This window comes from Tursiops truncatus, chromosome 16 (genome assembly GCF_011762595.2).
Source record: "Tursiops truncatus isolate mTurTru1 chromosome 16, mTurTru1.mat.Y, whole genome shotgun sequence".
NCBI lineage: Eukaryota > Metazoa > Chordata > Mammalia > Artiodactyla > Delphinidae > Tursiops > Tursiops truncatus.
In genome coordinates, this window is record NC_047049.1 from 34,625,123 (window position 1) to 34,638,199 (window position 13,077).

The 13,077-nt window shown below is 40.8% G+C and overlaps 1 protein-coding gene across 5 annotated transcripts in view; it reads right to left on the reverse strand.

Moving 5' to 3' along the window:
- Nucleotides 1-12,575, reverse strand: part of HECTD2 (HECT domain E3 ubiquitin protein ligase 2) — a 75,833-nt gene extending 63,258 nt beyond the window's left edge. For 3 of the 5 annotated variants that reach the window (XR_012326990.1, XM_073794200.1, XM_073794201.1), the window contains exons 1-2: nt 12,280-12,575; nt 366-495 (exon numbers count right to left, since the gene is read on the reverse strand). Coding sequence is in view for 4 of the 5 variants with exons in the window: in XM_073794200.1 (XP_073650301.1) it covers nt 366-495; nt 12,280-12,417 (268 nt within the window). In the remaining variant the exon portion in view is untranslated. The remainder of the gene's footprint in view (nt 1-365; nt 496-12,279) is intronic. The other 2 variants (XM_073794199.1, XM_019943422.3) reach the window with 2 other exon arrangements.
- Nucleotides 12,576-13,077: the final 502 nt, after the last annotated feature.

Below are 13,077 nucleotides of genomic sequence, written 5' to 3' on the forward strand. Positions count from 1 at the left end.
TAAATATTTCGTATATTTTCCATCAACTCTTCTGATTGATTACTGCTCAAATAAAGGAAATCTACTGAATTTTTGTATGTTTATATTGTGTCAGGCACCCTAACCAAACTTTCTTATTCATGAGCTTTGTATGTGATTCTCTTACTCTAGGTAACAATTACCTAAAAATAATGATTTTGCTCCTTTCTGTAAATATTTATAGCTTATTTTTTATTGTATTAACTAACTAGACCTAGTAGAACAACACTGAATAATTAAAATCTACTTTTTAATAGTTCAATAATATACTTGCGCCAAGATACACATACTACATATACTTTTAATAATTGTAACTACATTAATTTTTAAAATTAAAAATTTTTTACCATTCTTGATGTTAGGGAAAACAAGATGTGTAGGTGAACTTCTGTTTTCAGCAGCTTCTTTCTTCTGGTTAACAGTTGAAACAAAACTGCTGGAAGTAGAAATCTGGCCTTTGGATCCCCTGTCCAAACCCTAAAAACAGAAAAGTTAACATTGCAGCATAATTCCTAGTCACTCTATTTAAATTATTTTACTGCAAAAATCGTAAACATTTAAAATAGAGATTTTAATCTGATGATAGATGCACGATAGATAGATAGATAAAACCTGTATATATTATTGACTTACCTTTTCCAGGACCAAATTGTTTTAAGTATAAAAGGAAAACAGTCATGCCATCTAACTGCTTACAGGTTGATAAAGTTTGGAAATGGGGATAATAACAGTACCTTCCTCACAGGGTTACTGTGAGGTTTAACTGAGATAATGCATGTAAAACAATGAGCAGAGTTCCTTGCCCACAGTACACGTTTCATTCATGTTATCTGCTATTTTAACTTGGTATTTAGGTAACACTGTTTTTGTGACCTCCACAAATATTTTTTCAGTAGTTAACATGCATATGATACTTCGCAGGTTGATTGATTAAAGGTTTTCTAGTCTTGATGCAACTTCAAAAGCTCAGGTCAAAAGATAAATCTTTTAGAGTTCATTTATTTCTCTAAACACGAGATTGGACTTTGGGTGTAAGGGGACTTAAGAAAAATATGGCTAGGCATTCTTTGCTTTCAGAGTAGAGAGTTTTTCATTTCCTCCTTCCTCATTTACCAGACTGATTTCCACTTAGCTTTTTAGAATCAACTCAGATGCCATGTTGCAAAAACATTTACACTCACCAAATATTCACTTTCCCACATCGCCCACTCTCTTACAGCTAAATGCAGCCATCTGATTAATTCTAACAGGCCAGAAGCAGAAGTGATGTCTGCCATTTTGGGACCAGAAAGTACTGATGCATTTAAGGCTGGTGGGACAATCTCCAGTTCCTCTCTCTTTTCTTCCACTGTAATAATCCCAGAGGCTACAAGCTGAGATGCTACAGCATTCGTTGGCTTGGGTCCCCGAATCACTATGTGAGGCAGAGCCACTGCTGACCAACATTAGATTATACCATCAGCAATAAATGCACCTTTACAATTTTCAAACACTGAAACTTGGGACTACCTTGTAAATGCAGCCTAACCCATTCTATCATAACTTCTCTGCAAAGCTTTTTCTGGTGGTCACCATTTCCACAAAAATCAATCACTCTTATTTATACTTGTGATTTACTTAAATTATTCCACTGAAATTATAATTGGTGTCATACTGGTCCTTCATGCTGGACTAGAAATTCCTTATTCATCACAGAGCTTGACGTCCAGGGAATCCTGTGCATAGATCCTATACTTCCTATACATATTGCCCAACTGAAATAAAGTCATCTTCTAACAGATGTAGGTATGAATCTGAAGTTTCAGAATCACAGACAACGTCATCTAGGGTCTTGTACAGAACATATGACACGCTGAGTGTTTCACAAATGGTTACTCCTATGATAATAACTCACTAAAACAAGTCATGTATTGAGTACTAGGTATATGCCTACTATTATATTAGGTGCTTTAATACAACATTCCTATGAGTTGCATATTTACACTTCATTTTACAAATGAGGAAACTGAAGTACCATGCCGAAGTTCACAGAGCTGGGAAGTGGGAATTCAAACTCTAGTCTGAATAACCTTAATGTCTGTATTCTTAAACCACTATAGCTCAGAGTTTCTCACTACAGTAGCTATCACTTATTAAGGATTTATCATGCGATAGGAAGTATGTTACATATATCAGCCTGTTTTCACAACTCTTGTGGTTGATGTTATCTTCTCTACTTTTATAGATATATGCTGAATGAAATATAATAGCTTCAGGAGCAACTCACCTAACTAGAGGAAATTAACATAAGCAGAAAAACTAACTGTACTTTAGGAAAATCTTTGATATTCTAGCAATCTGGGAAAGGCTCAATATTTTATTTTATTTTTCTCCCCCTTCCTCTACTCCTTCTTAATAAAAGGAGATCCCAAAGAACATTGCTTGGTTCACTTGTGGAATCTTCAAATAATTAAAAAAAAAACCCACAAGTAACTGATTCAATCAATAAAGCCATTTAACATCTATCAGTTCTAATCTCTAACAGAGATGTAGATTCCCAAGGAGGACAGAGAAAATTGGAGAAAGAGATTAATAAAATAGTGATATGCAATACTTTTCTATAAAAGTCTTTGTAAATTACATAATTTGCATAATCTTGGTAAATTAAAACAATATGCTCAAGTTCACAGACCTAGCTAATTAGAAAAATAAAATTAAAATAGCCTATACATTTGAAAAAGTATATCATTCCTTGTTATAACTGCCCCCTGCAGTGGAAGCCGTGGAGTCCTAACCAATGCACGCCAGGGAAGTCCCTAAACCAATCTTTGATAAAAGAATAATTGCTGGCTCTGTTCCATCATGAAACACTTTTTAAAGTCATAATATCTCACTATATTAGAGTATCTGAAGTAAAATTTTTTTAACTGTTTACAAAATTCATTATTTTGTAATGTTTACAAAATTCATTATTCACAACATATTTTAAACTACTAGCTTTGCAACCAGCTGGAAATGCTAGCATTTTAAATCATATCAAGTAAAAATTAATGTTGCATTCTAGCTATTAGATAAGTGAGACTGGCAGTTTTATTTACTATAGAGACAACACACACAAATGCACAGGTAGATGGACTCTCCATAGAGCTCTTTGGTTTAGTTGGCTGTGCAAAGTTGTCATAGGGGATCCAGTCACCAGGATATGTTAAATTATGTTCAGTATCTTCTATTTGAGAAGAGATGTACATAATGTTATTTCAGAAAATGTTCCATACAATCAATGACTGGGTATTCTAAAATGTCCAACAACACTTGGCTAGTTGGAAAATTCACTTATGTAGAATATCTGTCATCAGTAATACCAAATAAAAAGCATTAATGGTAATAATACAAAGGAAATTCTACATACACTAGCATAGTGGTTCTCAAACTTTCTAGTTTCAGGACCTCTCTGCATTCTTAAAAATTACTGTATGTATGTACAACTCCTTTTAAAATAGAATAAACCCATTTATGGACAATTAACTATTTTCCCAAACAAAAATCAGTGAGAAGAGTGGCATGGTTTACATTTTGCAAATCTATTTTTCTATCTGTTTCTGCATTCAGTTTGTTGCAATATCATGTGTCACACAGAAAACTACACCGTACACTCGAGAGAATGAGAGAGAACAAGGCAACACAAATAACATCCCAGTATCGTTACAAAGGTAGTTTTGACCTCATGGACATCTAAAAGGATGTTGAGGACCACATGTTGAGGACTGCTGCAGTAGGAATAAACAGTAATTAGAACGAAGAATGAATCTAAGAAATCTTGGGAGAACAAGAAGACAACATTTAAATCTGCACTAATATAACCATTTGCTACTGAGCGCTTGAAATGTGCTAGTAAGTGTAAAATACACAGTGTTCAAAGGCTTAGTATGAAGAAGAGATAAAATATCTCATTAAACGTCTATATTGATTAAATGTTGAAATGGTAAATTTCTTGATATACTGTATTAAATAAAATACATTATTAAAATTTATTTTACGTCTTTATTTTTATTCTTTTTAATGTGGCTATTAGAAAACTTTAAATTATGTATGTGGTTCACATTCTATTTCTATTGGACAGAGCTGATATAGATGAAAGAATACTTTCCTAAACTAGATCCAATCCAACATACAATCTTAGGAATTAGGACAGAATTATTATTCTGATTTCATCATTTCCCTGCATCATTCTGGAAGAAAAGATTTGCTGGACAGGTAGCAAATTTAAATACGGTATAAAATATAGACGAAGAATCAAAGATATCTGAAGTAATAAAAACTGAGTTTCTTGCTTTGGTCATTTCAGATATGTATATAGGGACAATGGCAATCTGTACACTTTGGTCACACCTCAATGAAATTTATTTTTCAAACCCAAAGATGAATAGTTCAGCAATACATTAAGTGCTCTTAATATAAAGCAGGGATCCTTCAGTCTCAATGAGTCCAGGGAATACCTATGGTGCATAGAAAAACTACTTTACAAAAGACTTGAGTGGCTTCCTGAGATACTAAGCAAATGTTACTATGTCAAAAGATTGGTGAACAAATGTACATTTATATGTTTTAAGTTAAAATAAAAAGCACTGAATATACTTTGCTTTACCAACTTTTAAAATAAACTGACCTAAACTACCAGTTAGGGCCACACCAGATGAGAGGCCTTAACCGTATTTAGAGTCTACAAAGGAGACTATTTTAGGCCCTGTTCCTGGGTAAAGGTATTTTGTTCTTCTTTTTTGTATGTTTTTTCACAGTTCCTTATTAGGATACTAGGTTATAAAATCAGTGCTCTATAACCTTCTACTAAGATGTGAAAAGTTGGCTACTTTCAAGGTGTGAAGAATCTCCCTCCCCAACTAAATAGCACCGGCCCAAGTGAAATTGCTTTCTTTAAGTGATGTAAACCACATCTTTCAAAGGAGACTAGGAAGGATGTGGATTCTGAAACAAAACTTTAACACTCAAAAAAAAAAAATCACAATGCGATTGACCTTATAGATAACTGAAAACTAACTCTACTTAATACAAAGGAAATGTTAGTCCTGATGCTCAGAAATTTCAGTGTTTGCTTATCAGAAAGGCAAACTGGCTTGGGTGATTTTATTCACTTATTTCACAAGATGGGAAAAAAGGAAATTGCATCAACAGGTTACCCTTATAGGATAAAATACTACTTTTAAAATGTGTGATTTGAGGTAGTCACAATTCTCAACCAATTTACTGTTCTTTAATAAAAATGTCTGGATCAAAACCAAGTTAATTTGAAACACAGCTTTCTTTAATGACTAGGTTCAAACTTCACAATGACCTTTCAATTAAGGTGAATTAGTAAAATTTTAATAGTTTCTATTTTTAAAAGGCACAGACATTTATTATAATTATTCCCTGCAAAATGTTTTTTGACTGCTTACTAAACTGTCACCAAGTTATAAATATCAACTTAAGAACAACTAGTTATTCATATAAGGCTTAGCAGTCTTAACATTTTTATAGTGCAAGAAGGGATCCTTATCACAGGAGAAAAAGTAGAAAAATCCAAACTTTCCAGAGCTTTCTCAGCTCCACCTCCTTCTTCATTCATCTTCTGTTGATCTTCCGCTACTCTCTCTTCCTCAATTCAAGTAAATATAAGCAAGTTAATTTCCGTACACTATGCCAGACTAAGCTGCTACACTGGAACAGTGAGCAGTACCCCTTTCTGAAGCCATTGCTTTTCCCTTTCAGAAAAATTCATATGTACCATACCCCAGCCCTGAAGAGTTCAGAGAGCGCCCGTGTGTGTGTGTGTGTGTGTGTGTGTGTGTGTGTGTGTGTGTGTGTGTGTGTGTGTGTAGGGGGGGTGGTGCAGGTAGGTTGATAAAGGTGGTATCTGTAGAGCTTGAGGCTTGATATAGAAGGTTGTAAAGCAGTTCCCTAGTGGCTTAGTGGTTAGGATTCGGGGCTTTCACTGCTGTGGCCCGGGTCTGACCCCTAGTCAGGGAACCAAGATCCCGCAAGATGCGTGCAAGTCGCAGCCAAAAAAAAAAAAAAACCAAGAAAGCTTGTAAAGGAAAGTACTGAAGCCACAGGACAGGATGGGAAAGGGCTGGCTGGCTTATGTGAATGCTTACTTTGTCAAGGCTCTTTCTTAAATACTTTATGTGTATTAACTAAGTTAGTCTTCTTATCTACCCTGTGAGGTAAGTTCTATTACTATTTTCCCCATTTTATAGAAAGGGAGCTACAAATAGCAAGGCAGTATCATACTGGACACTTCTAGAGGTTCTCTGGTTCATAAGTTATGGGTTTTTTTAAATAAATAAATTTATTTATTTATTTTTGGCTGTGTTGGGTCTTCATTGCTGTGCATGGGCTTCTTATTACGGTGGCTTCTCTTGTTGAGAAGCACAGGCTCTAGGCGCACGGGCTTCAGTAGTTGTGGCTCGCGGGCTCACTAGTTGTGGCTCGCGGGCTCTAGAGCGCAGGCTCAGTAGTTGTGGTGCACGGGCTTAGTGGCTCCACAGCATGTGGGATCTTCCCAGACCAGGGCTCAAACCTGTATCCCCTGCATTGGCAGGCAGATTCTCTTTTTTTTAAATTTATTTATTTATTTATTTATTTTTGGCTGTGTTGGGTCTTCGTTTCTGTGCGAGGGCTTTTTCTAGTTGCAGCGAGCGGGGGCCACTCTTCATCGCGGTGCGCAGGCCTCTCACTGTCGCGGCCTCTCGTTGCGGAACACAAGCTCCAGACGCGCAGGCTCAGTAGTTGTGGCGCACGGGCCTAGATGCTCCGCGGCATGTGGGATTTTCCCAGACCAGGGCTCAAACCCGTGTCTCCTGCATTGGCAGGCATATTCTCAACCACTGCACCACCAGGGAAGCCCCTGGTTTGTAACTTATAATGACCATTTTTCTTCAACTGTAAATATAGTCAAATTATTCATGTCCTAACATCCTGAGTTAATTTTGAATGGGAGGATAAGTAGCAACTACAATATGGCTTTGCAATTAAAAAAACAGTTGGCAGACGACTTTATAACCCACTCAAAATTAGACACACCTTGGTTATGTATTTATGTAGCGACAGCCTTCCCTTTTTGTGTCTTATGAATCTCTGGTCACTCTTCTTTAATGAGATTGCTTTACTTTACATAGAATTTAATGATACATTCATACCATAATTAAAACTGATATTATCAGATATTCTAGAATACATATTTCTCTCGCGTAACAGTTCTATCTCTAGGAACAAAGTTTTGAACAAATTTGTCCCTGGGCCACATCCTTTCTTCTAAACTAGGAAATACTGCTATAGGTACGGGTTCTTTGAACCCCATGGTCTCTGACCACAGATACAGAGTACATAGAATAAGGCAGAGAGCATGGCATTTTTTTGAGCCAGAAAAGTCTCAATTGAAACCGAGCTCTGCCCCTTACTAGCCATTTTACCCTCTGGCAAGGTATACTACACATAACCTGACTCTCAGATTCCTGTTAAGTGGGAACAGTATCTTCCTCATGGTCACAGCAGTTAGGTGATTGGCTTTGGTTGCACTAACTGACTAGATGAAAGATACATGGAAAATGCCTGCCACAGAGTAGGTACTGAAGTAAACGGTGGCAATCACTTGTATTATTTATATGTATTACACATATGCATAAATGATGCATTTTTGTAATATCTGTGGTTTATTAAATTGCTTAAGACACTTTTACCACCATAGCCTTCATTCTTTCCCATCTCATCTCGTTTGAAAAGGGTACAAAATTTTCCAAAAATAAGTTTGTTCCAAACACCTAGATGGGCAAGTTTTATCGAAGTTCACACATACACGTTTATTTGGAATGCTGTTGGCTGGATTGCCTTTTTACGTAAATGTTTTTCTCTGAGAGAACTCATCCGCAAACTTTAGAATCCTTTTTCTTTATTAATCTTCCTTCTCTTTCATCCCTGTTATCTAGGTTCCACTAGATTCCACTTCGTGTGGATTCTTCCATCCCTTATACCTTATCACATGGCCACAACTCTAGCGGATGCCCCATGATCTCCAGTATGAACTGCAGAGCTCCTTCCTTGCCCTCTTTCTCCTTCCTCCTCCAGTCTAACTACCTCTAATTACTACCACTAATTTCATTATGTTGTTCCTCTATTTAAGAAACTCCAATGGTTTCTTGCTAAGAACAGGAAAAAAAAAGTCCCAACTTCCCCACCTGCTGATTTGGTCCAGCCCCCATGCAATCTCACTTACCTCCCACAAGTTGCCAGCATGCTCCCATTGGGCTTACTTTATTACTCCCTAATTCTTCCCTTTAAGCCTCGTTCACATTGTTTTCCCCACTGGATTACTTTTCCCACTTGCTTTTGCCCATCCAAATCCTATCATCCTTCAATGGCCAGCCAGCCTAAATAATTACCTTTACTTTAAGCCCTTTCTTTACAGTTCTGCACCCACTGATATCCTTTCTCTGATCTCCTACAGAGCAAATTGTTTCTATGGCACATGGTGGCTTTTACACATTGCTTTGCTTTGCTGTGTTTTCATGTGTCAGCCCTGCCTACCCTGAGGCAGGAATCTTTTTTTTTTTTAAACTTTGTGTTTTCTGTAGCATCTAGCCCAAAGCTCAACATAATAGATGTTCAATAATTGGTAGTTACTTTTTGGCCCAGAGGTTCCATCAAGCCCCTTTAAACACTCCTGACACAACATGTACAAACTTCTCACTCTTGTTACCGACTTCCTACCAAATCCTCTCCACATACCTTAAGCTTTGCTCTCACCTTCCCCCTGCTTGACAAGTCTCCTGACCTTCATTGTGGGCAAACTTCCCTTTACCACCCTAAAATGATTTCCTCCGTTTCCTTTCACCTCTCTGACCTAAGTAAAGTCTAGCTCTTTCTTGAACCCTATGCCATGGAGAATCTCCCTTTCTCTTCTCACCTGACTTAAATGATGAAGTAGACAAACTCATCCTCACTCATCACTATTATCTGCTCCTCCTTTGACCCTTTTCTTCTTCCCCATTCACCAATTTTTTTCTAACTTCTGTATTACAGCAGCAACTACTTTATAATATTCTTCTCCACTCTAATCTGTCAACTTCAGTAAATATTCACATCGTTAGCCCTTCATATTCCTTATTCCCCTTAGCTCTGTAGGCCTACATCACCTCTCCACAGCAGCAAGGCCAACCCCGAACACTGAGAGGCCTCTGGGGGCTCTATCTTGGACCTGTGAGCATCTCTAACTAGAACCACCTTTGCTGCCATTTCTCTCAACTCCCCACTAAATCTGATTTCTGCTGTGCCTCATTCACTTAATCCATACCTTTCCCTACTCCATTTCAAATGCTGCTCCATTAACTAAGCAGACTCGGGGCAGTGCACTTAAAATACAGACTCCAAGGAGCTTTTAATTCACTACACAGAGCGTCAATTTTCAATCTTAGCTACACCTGAGAATTTAAAAAAAGAAGATGCCTGAGCCCCACTCCCAGAAATTGATTTAACTGGCCTGCATTTGGGCCTGGGCAATGTTGGCCAGGTTTGAGACCACCGTGTTAGGCACTTGCTGGCTAGAATGGACTTCCTGCACACTTAGGCAGTCTTAGGATCAATCATGTTAGGACTGTTCTTTCCTGCACCCTCAATCCCACCCCTGCACCTTTTTAAAAAATTTTGGGATACAATCCCAACTCTTTAAGCTTAATTGGGGTCATCATAACCTGACCTTCTACTTATTTCAGGGAACCGTCACTCTAAACTATTTCCAAACTCTCACAGAAATGTGATACAATGATTATTGGAAAAAGCTAGTACTGTAGGGCTACAGTAATTGAGTCATAAACTCAAACTACATAGAAAGAGCTGTTAACCTGGGGCAAAAAGGAAGAATCACTAAAATGGTTCAAAGAGATAAGTTATTGATGGCAATCAGGTTCCTAAGCAAACCTCCAGAAGCTCTATTTGATCCACATGGAGGCTGGCAAACAACCAAGCAGGCCACAAGCTGTCTTTCCCTGCCCCCCACACCAAGGCATTCTCCACCTACAGATGAATTCGGACATTGTGCCAGCTCCCTGCTTTTCTCGCCCTCTGGAGGACCAAGCACAGATTTTCTTGACTAAGGCTTTACATTGCTATAGCTCAGAATTCCAGCTCTAGAAATCTCTGACAAATACATACCACATATCATCATCGATAAGTTGCTCATCTCTCCCTTGCTCTCCTAACTCTTGCTGCAAAACCTAAGTCCTTTTCTCTCCTGATGTGACTCAGAACATCAGTGCTAATGATAAATCTCTGTCACTTAAAAAAACAAAAAAACAATGCTACCAACCCTGCTTGTAAGGCACCAGAAACTGCCTTCAGAAATCTCAAGTGTTGCTATTCATTCGTATCCTCTTCTGATTTAACCTGTCTTTTCAAGGTTTTATTCAAGATCTTAAAAAACTTCTTGCACTCTATTCTTCTGTTTGTCTAGTAGTACAAGTCCATATTCCTTTATTACACTTCCAAAATCCTCTGAGCTCTTCAAACTGAAAGAGCTTATTTGGTGATAAAACATGTACCTGATCTGAACTCTCCGACAATCCAACCTGAGCTGAACTGACAGGAAGCTACTTATAGACCTTACCTCATTTGGTGCGAACAACACATACATTTCACTGCAGAGCTGTTAATATGCTCGATTATGGGGAAATGGCCAGGACCCCACTGTGGATATTATACATAATATATGTACTGAATTACCTTTCTAAAATCCGAAGAACTCTGAATTTCAAAGCCCCAAGGTTTCAGGTAACAGTCTGTAGACCTGTATCCACACTGTATCAATTTCTCCAAGTTTTTATTTCAAGCCTTCAGTTTTTCAATTACACAGAAATGAATAAGTTTGGGGGAGCGTGCTTACTTGAGGACCTAAATTCATTCACATAACTGTTCCTATAAGCATGTATGCATTCACTGTTTTAAACTGACTTAGAAATGAACTGTTGAAACACTGCCTATTTGCCAGTTAAGAACTTCCCAGATAAGCTCGGAAAGCCCAGGAAACCAACAGCAAGAACTGGGTCTACAAGCAGTTGGGTGACAAATTCCTTCAAAGCATTTCCCAAGGTAATTTCTACCCGCAACTCCAACTTATCAATCAACTGTACTAATTTTTTAAAGTGTCATTTTATCACTGTCTACACTCTGCTGTGCTCATTTAACGTAAAGAGCTTGTTCTAACAATTTCCAGTTCACAGTCCTTAGACATTTTCGAAAAACCTACCAAATCAAAACATTATTCCTATAATACTTTAAATTAGAGTGAGCTATTTTAGTAAGTTCTTAGTCATTTAAGAGGGAGGTTTTAAGAAATGAACTGCAAGCAGGAATAAACAAAATGTACCATGGTGTCTAAACTTTTACCATTTTGTCATGCACGGCTGCATGACAAGTCATGCGCTTTAAATGTACTAAAGTTTCAAGAAGTATTTAAATATGATGTCAAATAAAAATCTCAAAAATCAGAGGTTAATTTTGTGTGTGTGCTCCAAAGTAAACAGTCAAAACCACCAGTAGAAACGGGGAAGAGGGGCTGTCCCATTACATCATCTGGCAATATGTAGTTTGAAGCCTGAGAGCGCTCTCCAAATAATCCTTAAAAAAATCCATCTGGGAAATCATCCCCGTGAAGCTTAGATCACTTGAGTTTAAATAAAAGGTTAAAAAAGCTTCCCCACCTTACGTCACACGCCTGTATCATATGAAAAATAAAACCACCATCGAGGCTGACAGTAACGGAAAGGTCACAATTAGGTGGAAACTCGCCGCAGACTGTTCAATCTGAAGGGGGAACGGAAAGAAAAGCGAGGAAAAGGGGAAAATATTCGCTCTCCCAAGACAGGCAGATAGCTCAGCGGAAAACCCACTCCCGCCTGCCTGACACCTTATCTTTATCCAACAGATGATGCCGACTCCAAGATGCTGGTCATTTCCTTAGAGAAAGTGGGAACCCCCCAAGCCAGAAAATAACCGAAAACAGCCAGCGTATCCGGCCACCCCGACATTTCCCGAGGGTGGAAGGTGCAGATCGCGAAGTGATCACGGCTGCCCACGAGGCACAACTCTTTGATTTCGGCCCGAGAAAGGGGAGCCTGAGCGCTTCTCCCCGGGCGGGTCCGGGGCTCCCCGGAGGATACGCGGGTCCCCGGGCACCCCTCTCCCCCCGTCCCGACCTGCCGTCGGGGCGCCCCGCGGCCCCCGCCCGGCACCTACCGCAGTCGCACCGGCGCCAGCCGACACGATGGGCGGCAGCTTCTCGCGCTCCGGTTCCTTCCCTTTCTTCTCCTCGGGCGCAGTCGCCGCCACAGCCGGCGGCGCGGCGGGCGAGGGCACCCGATCCACCTCACTCATGTCAAGCTGAGCAGCGGGAGCGCTAGGCGGCGGCGGCAGCGGCGGCCGGGCTGCTGCTGGGGCTGGCGCTGCTGCCGCCGCGGCCGCGAGAGGGCTCTGCGCCGTCGCGTCCAACCTCAGCCGCCGCTCCGCCCCCGCCCGCGCCCGCGCCCGCGCCCGCGCACCCGCCGCGCACCCGCACCGCGCGCGCGCCCGGATGCCCCGCCCCCGCCCCCGCTCGCTCCACCCGCCAGCCGCTCCCGCCTGCTGCTCTCCTCAATCGCCCCCGCCCCGCCCCCTGCTGGGCTCGCGGGTCGCGCGTCCTGGACGCTGGCCCCGGCCGCCCTTGCTAACCCCTGGGGCCAGGAGACGAGGCGCCGGCGCCGCCGCGCCGCCAGGTTGTTTGCGGACTGTCGCCCCAGATGGCAAGGAGGGGGTTCAGACTAGAGGCTCGGGACTGGGGGGGACAAGGCGAGGCCTGCAAAGGGTCGCGCAGGGATAGAGCGTTCCCGAGTGGCGCCTGTGGGGCGGGGCGAGCGCGGCAGCCTCCTCTGCGCGGACGGCCCTGACTTGGGGCGCGTAGACCCGCGGGATCTAGGCTGGTGGCCTTTTCCTCCCCAGCGCCCGCAAAGCCGTCGCCTTGGGGCCAATGCTTGTCCCTGCCACCCCTGCCCGCCCACA